Source organism: Phoenix dactylifera, chromosome 8 (assembly GCF_009389715.1).
Source record: "Phoenix dactylifera cultivar Barhee BC4 chromosome 8, palm_55x_up_171113_PBpolish2nd_filt_p, whole genome shotgun sequence".
NCBI classification, from domain to species: Eukaryota; Viridiplantae; Streptophyta; class Magnoliopsida; order Arecales; family Arecaceae; genus Phoenix; species Phoenix dactylifera.
The window spans coordinates 21880159-21905088 of record NC_052399.1 but is presented as its reverse complement, the minus strand read 5'-3'; the positions used below and the strand labels follow the sequence as shown (position 1 = coordinate 21905088).

The window sequence follows — 24930 nt, the reverse complement described above, 5'->3', positions numbered from 1 at the left end:
TATCCTGGTCTACTTGTACATTATATTCTCTGGATATGCAATAACCATGAAAGCATGTTTCGATGTGGAAACCACTTGGATACCTAAGAGCCAAATATTATTCTTGAGATATATATATTTATATCAATAGAAATTAAAAAAAACATTTCAACTATAGAAAAATTAATGAAGTCTTACATTGACCAACAGGAATTATACTGAGGTAGCTTTCAGTAGGAATATTTAACAATAAGGATTCATAAAGCTGTTCTCAAATAACTGAAATAAGGCTACATGTTTTTGGTTGTAAGAGGCTAACAGGGTACAAGACGATGCATGCAAACAAGGCCGTGGTTTTTCTTTTTTCCTTTTGGCAAGAGCAAGGCAGCGGTTGATAACCTATGCCGTCTAGTGCATCAGTGCTGATGATACAATTCCAGCTTCTATAATTGTTGATGAGTTAACTAACGATACAGTATCCATTAATATCTTGTAATTAATGTCGAGGCAAGAGTTGCTCCCCCCTATAGATCTTTATCTGATACCTTGTGCAGCACCTTAGTAGACATATAAGGGGATATGCATCCACGTACCTGAGGAGATTTTGATTAGAAGAGATAAACAATTAAATACTAATGTATGCTAACTATTAAAAATATCCATCAATACATGATAAGTTGCAGCCAAAAAACCAATAATAATGTGCATGCAATTCATTTGCACATAAGGTAGCATGCAGTTTTTGTCCATAAGAGCTATCTGATATGCATGAAAAAATGGTTTCAAAATGATCAAAATTTAAGAGGGCTGCTCACTCATGCTTCTTTAAGTTTGCACAAAAGAATGTGCATGTCTAAGTTGTTCTATCATTTTTATTTTTTCTAGTGATATGCATATCTAAGTTGAGAATTACTTTTGGAGGAAAAGAAATACAACACAGATAAATTTAAGAAAATTGTGGCTCTATAGCCAACTTTCTGAAACTATACTTGAGTATTTCTAGGTTCCGAATAGACTAATAATATTTGTGCAGTTAATTTGATCTTAATGATTAAGTAAGCCTATGTATAGAAATTTGAGAGTGGGTGGAACAACGATATAAGTGTCTCACACTTCAGCTAAGTACATGTTAAAAGCAAGTTCTACACTTCAATTTAGTTGTAGTTGGCTTTGTGGTTTTGGATCGCTGAGGTTCGCTGCTGTGAAAAATTGAAAGGAGAGTCTACTATAATCAACTTTAATGAGATCTGATTAGGACAATCTATCATGCTGATACGGCCTATTTGGCAAAGTAAATATGAGCTTCAAGTGCACTTCCACTTGTATCAAGTACAATCATTTACCGCTTCTCCAAGAAAACAGATTTTGAGCCTAAAAATGTAGCCTTTTGTTTTTTTGGTACATCGGCAGCTCCCACCCGACGAGTGTGGATACAACCAACAAAATTGAAAAAATAAAATACTACGTAAAGGCATTGGCACAGCCCCGTGGTCTGTCCAAGTGAAACCTCCAGAGTGATGAACCGCGAAGGAAGCAATCCAGTTTGCAGCACCGTTCGCCTCCTGATATACGTGCATGGCCTGGTAGGAGTCACACTCCCCTATTACTCTGCAAATGTCGTGGAGCAGCGGCCGATCCTCAGCTGAGCACCCCCGACCCTGGATATACTCAATCACAGTGGTCGAATCCCCCTCGAGAAGAAGGCGACCTGCGCCCAGTATCCACCTCGTGTAGGAGACACCCTCCCAAGCAGCTCTAAGCTCAGCTAAAAATGTACCTACCGCTATCCTCCAGCTCATAGCCTATAGCTTGAACATGGCAGATAGGTCTCAGGGTGAATGTTTGGGGAACTCATGATGCTCTTGTTCTCTTTACCTTAACATGCTTTATGTCATTTGTGCAAAGTTGACTTTTAAACTCTGGAGTTCTCACACTGGCTCTCAACCTGCTTCAATTCTTTGAGTCGGTATCCAATTTATTTAATGGCAATTTTGCCCAATTGTCATCTATTTATACGGCATAGACTTTAGGATCCAGTTATTTCACTGAGTTTGATGATATCTTCTGACTGGTTTTCAGCCTTAATCCAAAAATTCCAAAACTTTTGAGTCATGTCGTATGTTTGCTCTGCAACTTTGAGCAAGATAGAGGCAATGCTATGCTGTATATAGAAACATCAATCGTTCTTGTCCTGAAGCAATTCATAACCATCTAATCTACATCATCAATGACAGCTATCCAAACCAAAGCCTCAAATTCTCTCTCTATCCCGCGAAACATCCAATCCTTAACCCAACTCTGAGTTGCAGATAAATTCTACTCACTGAAATTCAAAGAGCAGCAACTTTAGATTTTCAACTACAACCTATGTTTCATTGAGGCCCAGCCGCTGGTTGGCTTCAAAACCAAGAGTTACATCCTAGGATGAAGACATTGGGTCTAGCAATGGAGTACAAATTGGACTATGACACATGGAGTTATGCACAACTTTATTAGATGCATTAGGCACTAGGTGTAGGTGTAGTGGTATTCTGTAAAGCACTAGGAATGTAGAAAAGAATATAGACCACATATAGCTAGGATGCAAGTTTAAGGCTGCCCAAGCTCCGCAATCTTAGTACTAGATACCATGTCAGTACTTTATCGGTTCGGTACAGTACACCTCTATACCGAAATAGCTCTCTAACTATTTTTCTCAATTTTCATCTCGATACGCGTCGGTACGGAACGGTATGCACCTCGGTATGCCTCAGTATGGATAGTATAGGGCTTGTACTGATATGAAAGTGTGTCTTGTACCGATTTGAAAGTATGTCTTGTACCGGTTTTCTCTCAATACAGTATGGTACGCCTCGTACCGGACGGTGCGGCAGACCTTGAGGCTGCCTTTTACATTAAAAAAAACATAAACAAATTAAAATTTCAAACAAGCATAATGAAGATTTCTAACACGTTTTTTCAAGAGAAGGAAGGTGGTCTCATTTCATGAAAGGAATCTCATGTCTGACTGATCCAGTCACTCTTAATAATTGCTAAACAATCCAGCCCCCTTCAACTCTTCCTCCTATTTCCCTCTCACTGCCACCATGGTAAGACCCAAGGTCCGCCGTACCGGTCCGGATCGGCGTACCGGTGGCCGGCCGGACCGGTACCGTACCGGTCCGGACCACTTTCTTTCCCATCAAAAAAAAAAAAAAACCACAGCGAGGCGCTGTGGTTCCCCCCCCCCCCAAAAAAAACACCGTACCGGTGCGAACCGGCCGGTTCGCACCGGTACGAGGCCGGTACCAAGCGGTACCGGCCGGTACGGTCTCCGTAGCGGCCGGTTCACAGAAGAAAACCGGAAATACCGGTTTTCATCTGTGTCCGGTACCGGTCAGGGACCGGACCGGTACGTACCGGCCCGTACCGGCCGGTACGGCATTCCTTGGTAAGACCTATCTTTCTCTCACACATACATAAGGATAGGCTGACTTCCAGTTAAACACAACTTTCTAAGTGTCTATAAAATGACGTGATAATTACTTACCATGCTCAATTTATCTTGGCGTCTATTATACAAGAAAAATAGGAAAAAGATGATTCATGCAACATACTTAATCAAAGTATCTTCTAATACTGACAAACCCATCAAGCAGAGACACACCTTTATCATTGACCTTTTTCCAGTCAATAAATTCCCTCTTAAACTCCAAGAAGTTCCATTAATTTCTCTCCTATTTTCCACGAAATTTTGAAATAGTGTCACTGTCAAGAAAATGTTTTTCTTCAATGGTCTATCAAAAGAAGTAGCACAGAAAATTAGGAAGAGAAATCGGTCAAATGTTCAATTTTGAATAATTTATTAAAAAATTGATGTTTCTCAATAAAGCTTTTCTGAACTTTTAGTTGAATATTTTTTGAAATAAAACTCATGCCCTATCAATGGGAAGCTTGGTGCTGCAAATTACAACTGGCCATTCTTTTAAGGATACAATTTGAATTCAATCTAATTTTGGGATGGATCAGCTGTGGGCTAGACCCAATCAGACCTAAACCTGGACCTAATCTGCTCTGGCACAACCTGATTTGGGCTTGACTTGATTGAACTTTCCTGGCGCACTTCCTCTCCTTGAATTGGGATAGGTATGGCTTTCCACTTTTAGTGCAGAAGAGACATTGGAAAGCAAAACTCTCCTTTATTAGTGTCAGTCTCCTATTAGCTGGTTTCTCAAGTTAAAGGTTCTTAATACACCATTCAATTTCATCCCTCACCATGGAGTCCCTGCCATCCTCATCATTGACAAACAACTCACCAAGTTGGAACTGTTTACGTCACCAAGTAATGCAATCGCAATACATGGCAAATGGTAGATAGAGAACCAGGACTAAGATCCAATGCTCATGTGAATCACACTCCAGAGTGCGATCAGGAGTTTGGTGTGATACACAGTGGGCACTGGATCTTATCCACATCCCCTCATTCATTGTTGAAGAATTGCAGTTGCAACCCCTGACAACCTAAAATGCTTCCCTCCAAGCCACTACCAACTACCATAAACATCATTACTCGATAATGCATCCTAGACAAGACTTATTGACCAACGAATGGGAGAGGGCATCCAGACGTGTGCTATTAGCCATGGTGTTAACCTTAAATGGGGCTCATAGAACCACTCCCAGACTTCTTCATCCTCTGTCTCATGCTCCATCAACTTTGTAGGGGTCTATCTACTATCCTTAAGTCCTTAAACCTTAAGCCATAATAAAAGCATCCTAGTTTCCCAAGTTTTAACACCGAAAAACCCTAATCAAATCATTGCATTAAAAATTTACAATATTCCTATAGAAACTCTAATTCCTTAAACCCTAAACTATAAAAAAAGCATCTTAGTTTCCCAATTTTTAACTCCGAAAAACCCTAATCGAATCATTGCATTAAAAATTTACAATATTCCTATACCAACTCTAATCTAATTTCTCTCTTAGAAGCCTTAACAAAACATGCATGACTTTTGTGGAAGAAGAAATTCTGAAATTGCTGGACTTTGAGAATAAGAAAAAGTGGAGTATTGATATGCCTAATTAATAGGGGATAGAAAATTCAATTTAGCACGAAAGAAAGAATTCAGAAATTTCTAAAATATCTGGACTCTAAGAGCTTTTAAGGAAGGAGGAAGAATACTTCTGAACCAAGAGACAGGTGAGATTTGATGCATTAGAAAAATTAATCACGAGTTAATTATTTTTAGATATTTTTCAAGTTTAGATTTTAATTACATTATCTCAAATCTAAAAAGATTTAGAAGTCATGTCCACAAGCACGTGCATTGTAGCTAGTACACTACAATGTACAAATGTAAATACTGCAACTGATCACAAATGATTGCTGAGATGCTCCATTCTATTTCATTTTTATTATATAAACATGAGCTCCTAAATGCATGATCGAGCATGCCATACATTAATGACAACAATACAATGATCAAAGAATGCACTTATTGATATAGTAGATATATCAAATGGTTATTGATAAGTAATTTATGATATGACATGAAAAATTTTATCATGAAGCTGATTGAAATTAGTTGAGGTAAGGCTCGATGGTTATGTTATGCAGAATTTCTGAAGCAATATATGGAATGAAGAATTTACTAGGTGTGGGAGATATATTTACAGCAGCATCAGATATCCTTTGTCTGCAATAGATTTTGTTGGGAATTGAAAAAGTACTCATATATTAGAGGAAAGGTAAAACATGAAACATCTTAGTGTAAAGAATTTGCTATTTAATTTTATGAAAAGAAGAGGATCCTTGACCCTATTGAACCCAAAAAAGGTATTTAATTCTGCATGCACGGCAAGAAAAGTCAAAAGCTTACTTTCACAGAAATACTTTTCACAAAGAAAAAAAGAGAGACAAAAGATATATTATCGAAGCATGCATAAATGTAGATGTTACTGCAGAAAAAGGCTTCTATAAAAGAAAAGTCAACTCAAACATGCACCTCTTGGGCAAAAAACATGAAGATCAATATGAATTTAGCAGAAATCTTACTTCAGCGGGATTACCTGCAGCAAACCAGTTGGGATTTCAATATAGCCCTGTAGAAGAAGATCAACCTTTCGTAGACTTGAATAAGGAACAGGTGTAATCACATATACTAGACCTTTTGATCTGTCGATCCCTCTCACAATGCCTGATTAATATAGTTTTCAGTTGATACGGCAAACAAAATTAAAGTACTGCAAAGTAAATATGTTTCCATGTTTCTATAATTTATAGCTGAAAAAAAGAGATGACCTAAAACTAGGCCTGCTTACAGATAAATAATTAATGCATGTACATACCAAACAGTTCAATGATCAATATCTCCAGAAAAGAGCTCCTATAAGAGCTAGTAAGAAGTTCATCATTACAAATTGTCATCAAATTCATCATTATACCTCTATGTAGGATGTCATTATATAAAAGCCAGAAAGAAGAGCATGTGCTGGACAGGAATACATGAAGATGCATTCTTTTCTACATTTTGAAGAAGATTGAACAGTATCGGTACAGAAGCACTCAGTATCAGATATGGCAAGAATAATCTTCATATGGAAAGAAAAATAGAATCTGATGTCCCAAGAAACTACAAATATAATCTGAGAAGCAATTAGATCACATGAAATTAGATGTTGTAACTATAAATATATTATGACAATTCCTATTTGGATGGTTTGCAAATGTTTAATGATTAGTGACAATGTTCCATATGAGGATAACTTTTCTTAATCATATAAGACCTTTTAGTCATATTTTTATCATTCATACCATTCACTTTTTTAATTTTTTGCAGAATATTTCACATAATACAACTAATTTTGAAAAGGGATGATGACAATTATTCATGTGATAGAGTGCTGTTGAGCCTAATTATTTCATAAAAAAATGTCGAGCCTAATTAGGCACTGTGACATCTCACTGCTGATCCTTCTGCTCCCACTCAAACTACATCCTAACAACCACGAGTTAATGGAGTGACAATTCAAGACTCCAGCTTCAGTTTTTCAACATGAGGTAATAGCTTTCTTTTTCTGCTTTTCATAACAAGTTGTCCCATGATTTAATCGTTAAATATTCTACTTCTTTGACATAGTAAAGGGATATGTTTGTTAGACATGGTACGGATTCCCAAAAGATGGGTTTCAAGACATAAGGGTCTTCTGCCAATATCTTTATATCACGAGGAAGGATTTGCAAATGACCACTTCGTGCATTTCTGGTATCTCTTTTGGAAAAGTCTCTTCAATCACTTCAATTTCATATCCATCACGTACTATGGAGGAGGCTTGCATCATCGGAAAGTGAAAAAAACAAGTGTACAGACTACAGAGGAGTGGTATTGAAAGTAGAAGATTCCTCATCTATGTCAATAGATCTTAAATAGGTCATAGAAACTACGGAGTGTTAAAAGGGAGCATGAAGAATTTATAAAATGTTTGCAAAAGAACTGAAATGATGTCCGGTAGCTTGCTTTAGTGTACAGAGAATGGTTGTATTCTCCTTAGCCAATGTTTTAACAATTTTGTGGCATGTTAGATCTTGAGCTTAATTTGTTTTCTTTATATGTCATATCACCCTGATAAGAAAAACATTTTTGTGTTCCTAAAACTGACAAGCAATCTTCCCACACATGATCAAGCAGGGGGTAAAAAATCAAAGCAGGATGGAAAAGACGAGAGTCCATTAAAAAGGGCTAAATTCTACTGCTGGATTATATTTTTACATAGTTCTGATATGCTAATAATTAAGATTTGTGGCATCTTGTTTCTTAAGGTTTATTCCCAGATACGGGAAAAGGACTTCTAGTCTAAGCTGATACACAAATTTTACATGATTGAAAGGGGGGAAAGAATTCTTTAAAAAGGGGTCCTAGTACTATATATATTCTGGATTGCTACAAAGATATAACCTACTACTAAAATCAGGTGTATGAGGAATATGAATACTACAAGAAGTAAAAAATCTGTATAAGGTATAAGCATGTCATTTTTCTGTGTCCTTTTTGTTTCGGTGATGTGATATTTACCTGTGTTGAAATTAGCTTGGATCACTTTTATTGAACCTGCACTACTGTCCCATGAAACTTCTAATTATGAATCATGAATGAACATTTTACAAATAAACATGGAATTCTAAAAAAAGATTAAATCAATAGAAGAATGTAACTAACAAATCAGTTTAAACTTATTGGGGGCATCATTAGAATATCATGGATATTTATTTTTAGAAAACATACACAGCTTGCTTGAGCAGTTCCAGGAATAATGAATGGAAATAAAAGTTAGTTTATTACCAAGTCCGACACACCAGGGTATGCAGTATTGAGATTTTGCAGGCCCATCAGAACTAACTGCCAAGCCAACTATTGTGGCATTTAGACTGTGAAAAACTTCGTTACTAGGAACCTAAAATAAACAATTATAAGCTCATAAGGATAAGAAATACAACTTGAAAATGGTAACTTAATGTTTATGATTAAGATAACAGGAAATTACTGATAATAGTACTTTTAGGGCAAGTGGGCCATTATGAATGATACAAAAAGGTGAATATTATATTGCTCATGCAAATCCCGCTATTTCTTAATATCTAACATAATGGCAGTTTTTAAACATTATGGTCTAGGGTAAGAAAAGTCCATAAGCATAAAAAGTAACATTCCGAAGCAGAATGGCATACAATTCTTTGCATCTACTGCAAAATGTTATGGTCAGTATGGTTCTGTTGCAACTCATACCACTAGTGAGATAGCATACTGTAGTTCTTAACCGTCCAGTGTTATGATACTGCAGTGGTTACTAGTTCTTTCCTATGTAGTCACAACAGTGTGATTCAATGACCATTAGTTCATTATTCAAATGGCTATAATTGTGTCATTAGCTCAAGATGGATGGTAGATCTGCAGGCATGCGTAGGTTTCTTGGACCTACACATGTGGTTGGTTCTCATGCCAGCCCCCTTGACCAGGTCAACAATCCGATGACTAGTGGCTGCCTGGGAAGGTTTCCTGCTGATTAAAATATCTAACCTTTCATCTCCCCCTCTTTTCCTCCCACCAACGATCACCTTTGCTTCTTCGTTTGCAAGTGGTGTTGGTCAATGATTTGAAACCTTAAAAGGGCAGTGGAATGGGTATCCACTTGGTCTCATGTCTGCCCTTCTATCACTGGGCCAACTCCTCTCCCCCTGGAAAAGACAGCCCCCCCACCCTCCTTCCATCAGCCACCTCCTCTGCCTTCCTCCCCCTATTGGTCAACTTTGCTGCAGCTTAACACCATAACGACCTCCTCCTCTACCCCTTCCAACTCCGCTGCTCAACTCCTCACACAAGGCCATGAAAACCTGCCATCCCCTCCTCCATGGCACCACCCTGGCCGCATCATCTCCAACACCTTTTTTGTTATGTCTTTTTTGGGTTAGAAGACAGCCTGAAGCTCACTATATAAGATAACTACAATCTGTGAAATCAGCTGTGCCCAATTGAAACAATGCAGTGGGATATTTTTGACACCCAAATGACAGGAGAGGAGAGGATCTCTAACACTATCTTAACATGGAATGCGGCAGCTGACCTTGTCACATCCACCAGTCATTTACAATCTTGATGCCCTACAATAGCGAGAGGAGGAAGAACAGAGAGAGGAGATGGACGTGGGCAGATGGATTAAAATGGATTTAACTGGGTTGGATACCATTCTGATTGATAAACATTTGTCTGATTTGTTCAAGGGATAGATGTTGGACCTACAGTGCATGTAAGCCCAAGAAACCTGCACGCATGTGTAGGTCTAGCATCCCTCTTAGTTAAAATCTCCAAATGGATATGGTCTCTAATGCATGATCCACCCATTAAATGGTGCATATGAGTGAGTAAACAATCAGGCATGATAAGAACTACACTGGAACAGAGGGCAAAATCATAATATATCCAAATTTTCATTTTCCAAGACTGAACAATGGCAAATCATTCAATCTATCAGCTAACCTGACAGTGGAGATGCATAACTTTTAGCCTTGATAAAGGAACTTCATAAGGAGGGAGGGAAGCCAAGGCATGAGCAAGTTCCTTGTTAGTTACAATATTCAGGTCACTTGGAAAACATTGCCTAAAGTAGTCAAAAAGATGACGATCTCGCATAACTTTTGCATCTTTTTGAATCAACACCCTGCAGACAGAGCTAGATGGATTAGTGTTACGAAGTGCAAGTAAAACCAGATTTGCATCTATTCACATACTCTGAGAATTGTGAAAGTTAGAATATACGAAAGAAATAGAGCACTTAATCATGTGATGAACCAGCATCCTCAAACACGTATAACATTATAAAAATGTGACTCCTTACCTTTCTTTACGTAAAAGCATGCTGCAACACCATGAAGTTTTTAGATCCTAGCTCTGTTTGATGATGTAAGGAAGCTGGCAACAAGAACACACAACCTAAATTGGTGTTCAGGACAAATGTTGGAATTTGGATAGTTATTGGCAATCTCCCTGTGGTTGGCTTGCTTAGCCATGCACACATGCCACACTGGATATATGAAGTATTAACGTATATCCAGATGAAAAATACCGCACCTAGGAGAAGCTAACACTCAATCAACAAGCATTCCACTTTAGCACTTGTAATGTTTTTAAGGATATTTTGGATGGTGAGAAGTAGGAATCAATAATGGAGAAGTAAAAATATTAGGAGAGCTATGGGAGCCTTCATACCATCTATTGCAAGGCATATATTACGTCACTTCCAAAAGCAAAGGCATAAGATGTCTCAACAAGTTGGCAAGGTACATGGATTCACTTTTTTCTCATCAAGGAGTCATCCAAGGGACCTAACTATATAAAATATGCATCCTAACTTCTCTACAACAAAACTCCTGTTCTGCTTGGAGTTGAGAAATCATTTTAATACTTTATCCTGAGAGATCCCTCAAGGTTGTTGAGTGTCATAGCTGCTCCTGCAAATTCATTATAAACTATGCTTTAGCCTAGGATGGACTTCCTTTCCTAGTACCCATTTCTCAGCTCTGGATTATTTCTGCTCGAGCTTCTCATTTTGGAACAATATATTCAGCATCCTAGTTCACCATTATCAGTGATAAGAGGGAACTTCGTAGGCCAGATGAGATGCATCGAAGTGTGAAGATTCCATACATGGATGTGTATAAGGGAAATGCGCTCCAAAATCAAGATACAAACACCTTGGCCAACCAACTAGAGAGAACATCAAGTGGATGCCATCAAATGAAAGCATACTTACTGTAGGATCATTTATCAATGTTTTAATCATGACCAAATCTCCTGATATCAGTGGGCTAGATGAGAGATTGCTGAGATCAATCTAAAGAAGCATGGAAGTGATTCTAAGAATAGAATTTTTTACCCAGAGTTCTTTATCGGTTACTGGTGATACATAGTGCTCCTGATTGAAGGAATCTGAAAAGTAAAAGAGACAAGGGGGAAACTGAATGGCAACTCATATGTACACCATTCCAAAGTTCAGTCATTAGTATCATTCTGTCGAGTTTCAGTAGTGCAGACAGGTGAAGGAAAAGCAAGGTGCATCCCATAATAAAGAAAGAAGCCCAAGGAGAGGGACCATATAATTTATGGTCAAAAGAAAAACGATGACAGTAAGTCAGCTACAAGCCCCCTCAAGAACCGAAACCCAAAAAGGAGGCTATTTTTAAACCAGTCAAAAAATCAGAGAGAAACAAGAGGTTGGCCTTATGTAGATCCCTTAAATAAGTCCACATGAAAGGCAAAAAAAATCATTTCATATGGCTGAACATCGCCAGTAAGGATCTTCTATTTGTGAACCATGAAAGCCAGGGTGGTCACTATGGGAGTCCCAGAAGTCTGGCCATGGCAATGTCATTAACTCATTAAGGTTTTGCTGTGGACCAGGAAAAGATGGAAGATGGGCGATAATTACACAGGATGGAAAGAAGGAAGTAGACAAATGTGGAGGAAAGAAGAAAGATCAGAGCCTACAAAGTACTAAGTAGTTTTATTTCTTTCCCCTTTTCAGTTCCTACAACAGTTTTCTTAATAGGAAAGTTTGTATCTTCTTCGGGAGCATCAGTAAGAATTTTCTAAAATTGAGTCTAGAAATAGGATAAGATTGAGGTCTATAAACAGGAGAGCATTATCCAGCTTGTAACCATCATATATAGAATGTAATAGAAGTTTGTGAATTTTTTTCTTTGTTGCATGTTGGTAAGATGCTACGACTACTTACCTGGCATCTTTCCTTCATATAATTAAACTACAAACTCAATGAGAGGCTAAGAAGACCCAGGCTTGATCTGGTTTAGCATCAAGGTGATTTTTCTACTCATATTTGAGGCCAGCTCCTTAACATTGACCTCATAACAGTTTTTTTTTATTATTCTTTCAAATTCATAAGTTTGATATTCAACATTTGAATTAATTTTCTTTTACAGACCAAGAGGATTTAGAAACAAATGAGGCAATGAAGCAGAACCATACACATAAAAAAGAAACAGGGTTAGCTGATTGGGCTACTAATTATGACAGGTAAATGGGCATATGTACATAATTGCTTGTATCAAAATATACCTGATAAATAAAACACATCTTCCAGGATAAGGCAGTGATACAATCTTATTTGAAGGTCATCGGATGCCTTGGACCCCTTAAGAACAGCAATGTAATTGCTGCTTTTTGAAATTTAGCAGCCTTTTGAGTGTAGAATCAATTCAATTTACTTCAAGCCTTGAAAATTGCTGTAAATAAATTTTAGCTAATTTGTGAATCAAAGATGATATTTTCCTACATCAAATTATTGTCCTTCAGAATCATGGAATGGTTTCTGATGCCTTTATAAGCAAAGAAATCTGTAAAGTTCCAACTCAAAAAATTTCAGCAAATGTCATGAAGGATAAATATTTATCTTCCTCAAAGTCTTTTTTTCAAAAAAAAAAAAGACATACCATTTATAGAAAAGAATGCAAATGTTGTGGAAAATGTCGTGCAAGTAATAACAATGGCAAGAAAGAAAGAATAAATGCCAAATATTATCATGTGCACAGGATAATCATATCGAAAATTATTAACTAGTGTGTTTATTTATTGTCAATACAAGATATTCCCGCTGCAGAGTCTAGCTCAAAGAGTACCCAAAAAAGCATTTCTGACTAATTTATATATTCCATACCCTAAGAATGTTCTCTTTTTTACAAAAAGAAATCTAAGATTAAATACTCATAATCTATTTAACGAATCCAGACATGCTGAACAGTTGTCAATCAAATCAACAGGTCTTTTTTTGTTAACCATCCAACCACATGTGCCAGTTGGAAGATTCTTATACTCTACTGAGATGCGTATCTGAACCACTTGAGTGGGAAAGATATATCAAACATCAAAGATTATCATGTGCACAGGATAATCATTTCGAGACTTATTAACTAATTATGTTTGTCTATTGTCAGTTCAAGATATTCCCACTGCAGAGTCTAGCTTAAAAAGTACCCAGAAAAGAATTTCTGACTAATTTATACATTCTGCCCCTCTGTATGTTCTATTTTTTACAAAAATAAATATAAGATTAACTACTCACGATCTATTTAAAGAATCCTGACGTGCTGAAAAGATGTCAATCAAATCAACAGGTCCCTTTTGTTCACCATCCAACCAAAATGTGCCAGTTGGAAGATTCTTGCTCTCTACTGAGATGCGTATCTGAACCACTTGAGTGGGAGAGATATATCTTAACATTTCCACTAAAAGATCAAAACCAGTACCTGCAAACAAAGAAAAAAAGAAATCAAGACCAAAAAATTACAAAGACATCATGGGGTTGGTAAGTTACAAACACTGGGCCATAGAGAAGAAGAGGAAGAAAAAAACCATATCCTAAGTTCAAGCACGTTACTTAAGCCTCTACATTTCTTAAAGAACAGAATTTTAGTATTAAAGCAAGGAAAAATTTTCAGAACCCTACCTTTCACCCATCCAGGAGTGTTAATAATTAGAGGTAACATTGATTTTCCAGGACTACCGATCTCGTTAGGGTCATAATGCTCCTTTATGAAGTAATCATATAAACTGAAAATGCATTTTAAATAAGCATTTGGATCTCTTTTTGAAGAAATATCACCATAGAAGAAGCACCTGGTGGAAACGATAAAAAGATAAAGAATAGTTAGTAGTAGCATGAGGAAAAGTTCAAATTAAAGGTCGACACATAAGATAATCTGGTCAAATAATTCTATGTATCAGCGACATTATCAGTTGTCAACATGGAGGTAATATGTCCAGTTCTAGTAAAAATCCAAATAATTGAAGAAAAGTGAGGAAATCAAGAAACTATAAGTGAGTGATTAGGTTGTCATATGACTTTTTAAATTAGGCACATGTGCTTAGAAGTAGACAATGTAAGCATTTTAGTTTGTAGCAGTCCTATCTTGAGTAATATTAAATATCAAAAAGATCTTTTGGAGTTCCATGTGATTTGAATTATGTATAATCAAGGTTTTCTATTATGTAAAGGACAAATTGCCTCAAGTAACTAAGCTTTCTTTCTTTCCTCTAAAAATATATGTTTGTTAGTAGGGAGAAACATCTATAATGGTGTACTGGGAGACCTGACACAGTCATCCACACAACTGAGATCTGCAATAAATTTTAGATTATTTCTTGTATATCTCATGGTGATGACTTCATCTTTTGTAGGTCATGACATCCAAATTTCTCTATACTTTTTCACATGAATGTTTAGGGCTCCATGTATTCATTGTTCTTCATAAGTTTTTTATTATTATTTTTATCATTTTTTAAATTTTGTTTACCTTTGATAAAACCAATTGAAATCCAGATTCTTTAAGCTCATACCCGAACCAATCCTCTAGTGGATGCTACTAAAGTTACAATTGCTTTCTAATTTCATTTCAGATAATAACTCAGGTGTGTGCAGAAAATTCCAGCAAGCCCGAGTCTGTTCCTTCCATTAATAAACTAAGGAACTGCAGATCTAATTATTCAGTACCCATACTAAAATCTAAATAAATAGATACTAATCTTAATATCTTAAGCCCTTACAAGACCGAAACACCAAAGTACCAAACCATAACCTTTACCCATCATGTATCTGCTGTCTAATACATTGGTTCCTCTTACCATATGGCCCGATCCATATGACCCATACTATCACCATCATATGGGGGCAAAGACTGCCTGTCAACACCATGAACCATACTCCATGCCCTTGAAATCCTTGGTTCCATATGACTCAGATGCAGGGCCTACAACAAGAGAGAACTGCTTGTGGCCCAAGCCACATGGCAAGCAGACTTTTCCAAGATGCACATGTACATCTGACCACCCTCCTTGAGTGAAAGATATTGCCTTCAACAAGAAAGGTAAATAACTCTCGTGAAGCAACCTGACTTTGAATTGCCGTGTGAGAGTTGTGTGGAACACAACAATCTTTTTCTTCTAATATTGAACAGGCTTGTTCTTGAGGTTTCAACGGATTAATGGCTGTTTTAGTGAACAAAAGCCTTCAAACAATAAACAACAAATATAGCATTCGAGGAAGAAACCAAGAGAAAAAGAAAGAAAAATACATTAGGTTCATAAGGACTGCAATCAGTCCAATAAAATCACATGATATCAGAACATTCAACAAGGATAATACACAAGAACATCTTTCCGCTATTGTATTTGCTTATTATCATTACAAAGCCTCTATTGCTTACCTATCTCCTATATTTCTTGCTTAGACCCATAGAATATTTAATTGGAAAGTCATATTAATTAATTCATGGTTTAGGGTTTGACATAATCATATCAGGCCACATCAGAATGGGTAATGGATCTGAAGTCATGCATTTTCAACTTAGCCTTCAAAGCTGGCATCGAGTTTTAACCTTTAAACTCATCACCCATAGGAGTTGTATGTTTACTGTATACAAGTGTAGAGATAGAGATATCAACGCAGATATAAATCAAATATAGCTACGCTCTTAGACAAGACCAAAGCAGGCATTAACTGGTTATATTGTCAGCCACGTTCATCTGAATTAAGGTTTTAGGAGTCAAAAGGGATTCTACAAGATTTTACAAAGAGTACATCATGAAGGAAGCAAGAAACCCATGAACTGCACTTCCATAATCTTTTTTATGAGTGCAATTAACCATAGCGATTACGAACAAGCCCAACAAATCTATAGCAATCAGTTATACTAGTAAAGGTGTCAACTGACAATGTTGGAAATCTAATAACAGGCTCCCAACCAAGGTTCGCCGTACCGGTACCGAACCCCGTACCGGTGCCGCACTAGTATAGGCATACCGAGTGTCGGTACGGTACTGTACGCTCGGTACCGACCGTACCGACATTGGTGTACCGATACCGGTACCCATCGGTACGGGTACGGTACGCTCGGTACCGACTGGTACCGACCGGTACAGCGAACCTTGCTCCCAACCTTCCACCAACGCTCTTCATCTTGGTGCCAAATCCAAGCCAAGGAAACTTTAGCAGCAAAAGAACCTACATAAAACCTAGAAGGCCATTTGGCAGCTAAGATATTCGACTTATTGTTTGCAAAGTAAAATCTCATGCAAATCACCAATGTGCCACCAGACTAATAACAAGAAGAAAAATCAAGGGTTGATACAAGCAACCACGTTCTTAAAGCCTAAATTCAGAAAGCATTCCCCAACTTCTGTTAAGCCAAGAAGAATATATAACCTTACAATATTCGTCAAGAAATTGACATCATGCATCATATCAATAAATTGCAACAGTTATACCTAAAGCAGGCATCAAACAACTTAAAAATGGCTCATCTGAAAAACAAGAAAACATGAATCGAATACCATCAAGGAGATCTATTGCTTACCTCTCAGGTGGCCTTATGCACGGATTCTTCAAATCTGCAAAGCAAGAAAAGAGAACCATTACAATCAAGAACGATTCTTTCCGTGAGCTACTTCCCAAGAAATCAAAGAAAGGGCTTGAACAAAAGAAAAGAAGGAAGAAAGAAGCAAGCCTGGATTAATCTCGTCGACGAGATGAAGAGAGAGGCAGCCGGGAGGGGAGAACTCCGGCTGCCCCACGTCCGTGTCCAAATATCCCACTCGTTCATACCTGGATAAAAGGACCGAGCGATTCTTCAGGAGCCATGTGAATCGGTACAGAATCCAAGGGAGAAAGAAGATAAAAAAACGAAGGAGGAGAAGGAGCGGCGGACCGTTGCAAGAGGATGTTGAGGAGATGGCGGGAGAAGGTGGACTTGCCGCTATTCTTGGGGCCGCAGACGAGGGCCACAGGCGGAGGGGAGGAGGCGCGTGCGATGGCTTCCGCCGCCTCCGCCCACCACGGAGGTATGAATACCTCCGGATGCGGAGACGACGTCGCGGCGCCGCTCTCTCCCGCTCCCACCATTGGCTTCTTCGCTCTCGGTACTGCAGGTTTTATGCAGGTAGGCTTCGGATTTGGGTTGGGTTTATATAGGCGCTAGCAAGGGTTGGGTTTAACTTTAACCCCACCCGTCTCCCGTGTCGGTTTTTTATTCGGTTTGGGTTGGGGAAGTTTTATTCAAATTCCGAGAGTAACGAAAATACCTCAATTCTCTGAAACTCAAGTATTCAATTTTTTTTTCTAATTTTAGTTGTGAATCAAACATACTTTTAGGACACATCCAATTCATGGTTAAAATCGAAATTGGAATTGGAATGATTTGAAATAGAATCAAAATATATATCTCCAATATATTTGGTTCTCCACCAAAATCAAAATTAAAATCGAAGCAAAATTTAAATACTAAAAAAAAAAATTAAATTTTAAAGAATTGAAATATTTTTATTTCATTCCAAAATCAAAATAGAACTCCAACTCTTCCTAACCAAATGGCCGAAATAAAAATTATCCATTTCTAATTCTATTTTAAAGTCCAACTTTCTTCAACTAAATATATCTTTAGTGTTATCCCAAAAAAAAAAGAATAACGTACTACCGGGCCACTTACATGAGTTAACTTACATGTCCATAACTTACATGGTTCGTGTCCAAAATCAAAATTGAAATCAAAATAAAATTTAAATACTAAAAAAAATAAAAAGTAAAGTTTAAAGAATTGAAGTTTTTTATTTTTTTTCTGAAATTGAAATAAGAATGGAACTCTTTCCAACCAAATGGTTAAAATAAAAATTACCCATTCCTAATTCTATTTCAAAGTCCAACTTTCTTCAACTAAATATGCCTTTAGGGCTGTCCCAAAAAAATTGGGATAACGAAACTACCTATTGTTGAACACCGTGATATCCATGAACGATAGTTTTGGCCACTTACATGATTTAATGTTTCTCTGCTTGATATCGCTGGGTTGACGCCTTGAAAAGTAGTGTAATGATTCAGTATGTAAAAGCATCTCTACACAGTGGCTCTGACCCAAAAGCAACCCAGCTCCATGTTCCTTGATACCTGAGCCAACGTGCACGCATTTTAACAAAAAATTCCAGCACGATCAGTAAAAAGAAAACACTGTCATCTCATAATGCACTCGATATCCATGTTTATTACATACAAATTGCTCCTTTTCTTGATAAGATTCAGTAAGAAGAAAGAATATGACTTGACTCTACCACACTGCCACCAACATAGACATATCATGGTATAATTTCAAGAGTTTAGCAGATCCAGGAAAGTTAATTGTGAAGTAGCTCAAGGTACAAAAAACCTGCATCTGAACCAGCAAATCAGAAGAACTCCAGTATTAGCCGTCCCGCTCATGCTATGCTCACTAGATCTTTCTAGTATCTAGATTTATGGCATTGTCTCGAATCACCAACTAAAATTTTACTAATGCCCACAGGAAATCCAGTAGAGGTCTAGAGGAAGAGTAGACTTTCAGTTTCGCATATTCTTCATACCAACCAGTGCCAGGGAAAATGGTAATATAACTGAGAAGAAGCCAATTTTTAGTTTATGTAGCTAAAATTTATGACCATATGAAAGTTACCACAACTGTAATGTAGAAGTCCAGTATCTTGGTTCCTTATTTAAAACTGTAGGATATGTATCTCAGATGCATGAACACCTTCGGGGTTCCTGGATCCAATGAGACCTGGCAGTATGAGCTATGCAGATTGACTGAGTAGTATGACAGATATTTTGATATGAATAAGCAACCAAGAATATATAGCTGGAGATGATTCAATCAGGTTCCTTTGCATATGAAACAGCCAGAACTAGATGGAGTAAGTCATGGTTTATTTAACGGCAACCAAGTAGGGTCTCCAACAGGTTCTGCACCTATAGGGCGTGCAGATTGGGGTGCCCATGGACCATCACTAATATGGTAGACAGAAATATCACTGAAATTCACAATATTTGAATGCAGAGATAAAGGCAAGCCTGTAAAAGATCTCCTGCAAAGAAAATCCATTTCGAATTTATACACGAGATCTTCTATAAAATTGGGAATTTTGTAGTGAAACATTATAAAGTTTCTAGAAAGATTTGAAATTGGATAGTCAGACGAGATCATTATTGAAAATAATAAGGTAATCTTCCTGAATTAATTGGCAAAACATAAAAAAGAAGTACCTAACTGTAGTTATAATGTAAACATCTCCATAACCAAAACCTAATCATGACTAGAACTAGCTAAACTAACATCCATCAAGACTCGGAACAACCTATTTACCACCCAACATAAGCTTTCTGGACCAACAGAACACAGTGAATCCAAGAACGATTTAAACAACAATGTTTATAAGATTTATCACATCAATATATGTCATCTTTTTTTCAATCAAGGACCTTAGCTGAAGGTACGCTCTCAGACATCAGTCAGCCAGCATTTTCTGAAATTCAAAATATTAAAGCATTTCAAAGGCTGCACTTGATTGCGGGATAACAGCAGAATATGGCTGGGTTATCCCACTATCCTGCCAAATGCTGCTATTTTTTGGGGGAATAAAGAGCGCCTGCTCGACAACATTAGCCCTCTCTTCCAGGCTAACTTCCCTTTCATCTCTTTTCCCACCTTTTCAGTTAACCTCACCAACTCCCAACCAGATAGCAATTTTTCCTTGACCCAGGGATAAGAGAATCTTGTGAGATACCAAGGCTAAAGGATATCAATCCTGGGATTTCTAGCCCACAACCAAAAACAGCCTAAAGAGATTGTAATTTATGCATGTGTAAATTTGGTCTATAATTCAGAAAGCAAGACTTCCCTATGCTTCCATGTACAAGCTGGTGCATTTCAGGAATTCACTTGATGTTTGCCAGCAATGCTTTTATTTATTTAATGTTCCAATCTGAACTCCTACTAGAACAGGGACAAAATTGACAACCAAAAAAATAGGTTTAATTAAGATAAGGATTTAATAATATCACAACCACCATAAACAGAGGATGGATTTTTATGCACATAAGTCGCATAGCTGTTATGTACTTAGCTGAATCTTTGAGCAAATTTTAAACCAGAAACATTTATATATCAAAACGTTTACTCAAAACCAAGAGTGGCAAAGGGAAGGATTCGCTTTCAGCCAGAAGTTATTCATGCATATTACAGGTTCTCAAGTAAAATATGAGGTCAATTGTAACATAAAGAATATAACCTGTCCCAAGAGCACAATAACATTTGCATTGAAGGTCTCAATTGCATGAAGAAGCAACTGCACGCCAAGACTAAACAGATGAATAATGCGTCACTAGTTAATTTTTAGAAAAAAATATTACCGTCTTGGTGAGAAAGCTGATAATGTGAACTACAAAAAAATTCCTCATACCCAAGGCCTTCTACCCATCCCAAGGTGTTTGATCGCCATGCATGCAGCTCTACAGTCAGCATTACCAGAAAATTGACTTTCCAGAGTTCAGGTTAGCTCCTTCACAAGCACTTTGTACAGCTCGCTGTTGACACTCAGATGGTATAATCATGGCAGTGCAAGTAAATAGGCTAGTATTAGAAACAAAGAGGTACCAACTCAGTAGACCAATCTATCATGTACTAATCACTAATCTTGTAATGAAGAAATCATGCTTACTGGAGTAGGGTGCGTATAGAAATACACAATCGGCATTTCTAGAGGAATTCCTTCCACCGTTCTATAGGCATCTCAATTGGAGTAGCAACAATACATCCAGGAATTGTTATAGAACCCTGACCAATATCCAAATCCACAAATGCCGGTTTCCAGCCCTGTATGCAAGCCTGGCTAAGAAGTGTCCTGCACAAGCTACTTTTTCCGGAATCCGCAGGTCCAACAACAATCACTTTGAGGACCCTGAAACAATAAGACAGTAAATGCTTGAACTTTGAATCAAAAAGTTCATTAGAGGGGGAAAGTAAGGGGAAAATGGTTTAAAGACCACAAACTCCACAAAGGATGCTTTAAACACCTACCAAGTTTCTAATTGCAAGACAACTTACGCGACCTCTCGCCTTAAAACTAGCACTAAAGCAAATCCATTTAATTAATCAGTATTATGCATGTTTCAATAAAATCTACATAGGGTAGCCCATCTCACTACAGGACTCCAACTACATTATGTATCCGAACACAAGCTATTTCATGCTATGTAAATGGTGGCAGATTCACAAAACTTCCTGTTTCTTTTTCCATATATTTTTTTCGCACTAAACAACATATATCTTTTTCCATATACCTGATCATTGAATGAACTTTTATCCTTCCTCAAGCATATTCTTTATATTCTTTACCTATCATTACTCCGGCATATTTCTTTGGTCTTCATTGCACTATCACATTTTTGCCAAAATCTCGTACAAGCCGTCAAATTGCTTCACTTGCCAAACTAATACCAAATCCCAAATCTCTAACTTGCCATGACGACAATCAAACCCATAGTCTTTACGTTCATCATTCCACGTGAACATTGTGTTATCCTTCAAAATTTTAGTTTTCCACAAGCAGCCTTTCCCCACAAACAGACAAAACTGAGAATGCGGTCATTGTTTAACTTGGAGCCAGCAACATTACTTACAAAATTGAAAGGAATTCATCGATCACTAAGGGTCAGAAACACATAAAAAGCATAATGCCTGTGAAGAATCTACATCACAGCCTTGGGACGCTTTAACATGAAGCCTTCGTCCATCAAGAATGGCATCGCTATCCACATAGCTCACCATAGGGGTCTAAAAATCCATCATAAGAAAAAATTTGGACTGATGAAGAACCAGAAATCCAAGAAAACAAAAATTTCTTGAAAAGCAGATCTAATTAGTTAAATTACCTCATTTGCAACGTATTCAACTTCGCTGATTCCATCCAATTCAATGGTCGCACTTTGTTCCATGTGAAAATCTGGAGCAAGGGTTTTAAAATCAAGAAAAGGGCGCAAACCAAAGGACACCATCTTGTTACCAGTAGAAGAGAAAGCGATAGAAGAAATAGGTGCCTTTCGGCGAGGGGGGATGGCGAGCTAGTTCTCCGGAGGGAGCTCGGTGCCGGAGAGGAGGCGTCTCGCGGACCGGCTTGTCGGGGCCCACCTCCGCCCTGAGCTCGCTCCCCTTCGCCAGTTTGAGCCGCCGGCTGGTGCCCGGCACGCCGGTCGGGCCGGAAGTGTCCGTCCTCCCGTTGCTCTCCGAAAGCCGAAAGCCCCTGAAAGGCTGAAACGAAGAGTTGGGCCGGCCAGTCCAGCGAACCGCGTGCCGACGTCCAAGGGGCCCGCAATTGGGTCGGCCCTAGCAGAGCCCGTTTATTTGATCTGCGCTTCAAAAGACCATACTAAGTTTGCTACGGGACTTGTTTGGAGGCCCAGATAATTGTTTCGGGGTTACAAGTCAACGCAAAGTTGAATGGTCAAGGAAGAGGAAGATTCAAGAGAAAGTGTATTCATTGAACAACTTACCTAGGCATAGAAGGGTCCCAAATGATTTAGCCCTACTAGAAAGTAATGGCCGAGCGAGGTCATGAAACTAGATTCAAGAGGAAAAAGGGAGTTTGGTACATTGTGTGAATGCATAAGAAAGTAGAGCTGCAACTCATGCAGGTTGGTCGGGTTGAGGGCTAATTCAACCCTCTCTCACATCTTTGATCCCCATTCCAATCCAATCCAGTATTAGACTGGGATTCTCTAGCCTAAACTGTATCTTAAATTATATTCAACTTAGATTAAGTTTATGGTTAGATGGTGCTTGGCCATTCTAATTAGATTAGAGTTAGTTAAATATGATTTTGAGATGATGAAAATATTTGGAACGTTTTTGTTGGCTTATTATTAACTACTGAATTCTTTTCTATCAAGTATATCATGAGCGACCGCATAACTCACCATAGGCAACTAAAAATCTATTATTAGAAGACAACTTCTAAACTGATTATTGCATGAAAAATTTCTTCCTTACCAAATACTACCAGTTAATTTTACTTCATTTTCAATGTACTCAGCTTCACTAGTGACTGTCCCCAACCCTTAGAACATTTATCTGAAAAGAAAAGGGGTAAAAAAACTTCACTAGCTCCATCCAATTAAATGGTAGCATGGGTTGTTGAACTTGAATCAAAAAAAGGGCATGACCTGAAAATACTGTACAGCAGAAAAAAGAGCAATAGGATAAAATAAATGGAAGAAGGAAGGCTCACTGCAAAGGAATTCGGTGATGAACCATTGCAAGCTTGATTTGTTTATCTTCATATATGAGCCAGTTTCTCAAGAAGGCACATTGTTATGGTACCACTTCAATGCACCTAAATTGGTTTCTTTTGGAAATGACACTGATTCTCTAATGCAAAAATGAGTGGAAGCAAAAAAAAGTTCCAAGAGGTATGAAATAAAACATTGCTTGTTTAGAACTGGACTTTTAGATGGTTGGACTTTTTAAGAGACCTATCATATAATCGCCGATATGAAGTTATGTTCTTTTGAAGTTCTGCTGTTCTTTTGCTCACTCAAGGCAGTAATTTCTGGGCGCGTTTCCTACAAAGAGAGCATATTGAAGTAAAGAATATTGTTTTTTTTTTTGTTGGTTTAATACTCTAAGGCTATTTTTGGTAGAGATGATGTTCTTTTGAAGTTTCTGCTGTTCTTTTGTTCACTCAAGGCAGTAATTTCTATCGGCGTTTCCTACGAAGGGGGCGTGGTGAAGTAAGGAATATTGACGTTTTTGTTTGTTTGTTTGTTTGCTTGATGCTCCAAGGCTATTTTTGGTAGAGTAGTGGATGCTCTTTTGAAGTTTTTGTTCTTTTGTTCACTCATGGCAGTAATTTCTGTGGGCGTTCTTTTGTTGGTTTAATACTCTAGTCTCTAGATGTTGGTTTTTGTTTTTTTTTGGTTGGTTTAATATTTTAATGCTATTTTGGTAGAGATGATGACTTTTGAATCTTATTTATAATGAGATGCCTCTTGTTTGGTTGGAGTTTTCAAAGAAGAGAGATAGAAAAGTTGTATTTCCATGGGAATATGATTATCACATTTCATAGAAAAGTCTTTCCCATGAGAAATATGGAAAAGTTACTTTCCCATGAGGCGGAATCACTCTATCTTTATTTTTTTTCCAAAATAGCCCTTCAACATTAAAAAAGCATTAAATACCTAATTTTTATTAAGGATATAATAGAAATTACACATAACTTTTTCAGAAAAGTGGATGGTCAACCAAACATAAGCACTCTGGAAATCTATCACTTTCCCATGATAAACCAAACATGCCAAAAGTACTTTTTCAGGCCTTTTTTTTCTTTTAGAAATCTGCTTTTCAGGAATCATAATCTCAGGAGGAAAAATACTTTCCACGAACTAAATGAGCCCTTAGAGGATTAAGGATATAGGGGATTTATTCTTATTTATTATTGGGATAAGCAGCAAGTTGTCAGGCATAAGTTTATCCCATTTATTCGCCACACTCTCATAATTACCGCCGTGCCAAGTATATTTTATGCCTAAGGTTTCATTGTACAAGTTCATATC

At 37.6% G+C, this 24930-nt stretch overlaps 2 protein-coding genes across 4 annotated transcripts; both read right to left on the bottom strand.

Annotated features, from left to right (window-relative positions):
- Positions 1 to 127: 127 nt before the first annotated feature.
- LOC103720804 (polynucleotide 5'-hydroxyl-kinase NOL9) lies at positions 128 to 20933 on the bottom strand. Of its 3 annotated transcripts, none has more exons than XM_039129255.1 (9): positions 18331 to 20933; positions 17030 to 17127; positions 16880 to 16913; positions 13975 to 14144; positions 13591 to 13774; positions 9993 to 10173; positions 8301 to 8412; positions 6017 to 6158; positions 128 to 572 (listed from the first exon to the last, which is right to left on the bottom strand). In XM_039129255.1, coding segments are annotated over exons 1-9 (1020 nt in total). In that variant the 5' UTR covers positions 18333 to 20933; the 3' UTR covers positions 128 to 475. The 3 variants fall into 3 exon arrangements, with proteins under 3 accessions (XP_038985183.1, XP_008808920.1, XP_008808921.1); XM_008810698.4 differs by lacking the exon at positions 18331 to 20933 and adding an exon at positions 17231 to 17792; XM_008810699.4 differs by lacking the exon at positions 18331 to 20933 and adding an exon at positions 17231 to 17782 and having other exon boundaries at positions 6031 to 6158.
- Positions 20934 to 21287: 354 nt separating this feature from the next.
- Positions 21288 to 23065, bottom strand: LOC120111738 (protein CLP1 homolog). The gene is made up of 4 exons (XM_039129619.1): positions 23051 to 23065; positions 22420 to 22705; positions 22255 to 22325; positions 21288 to 22156 (listed from the first exon to the last, which is right to left on the bottom strand). Exons 1-4 carry the CDS (start codon positions 23063 to 23065, stop codon positions 22028 to 22030), a joined length of 501 nt encoding a protein of 166 aa, XP_038985547.1. The 3' UTR covers positions 21288 to 22027.
- Between the last annotated feature and the right edge of the window lie 1865 nt (positions 23066 to 24930).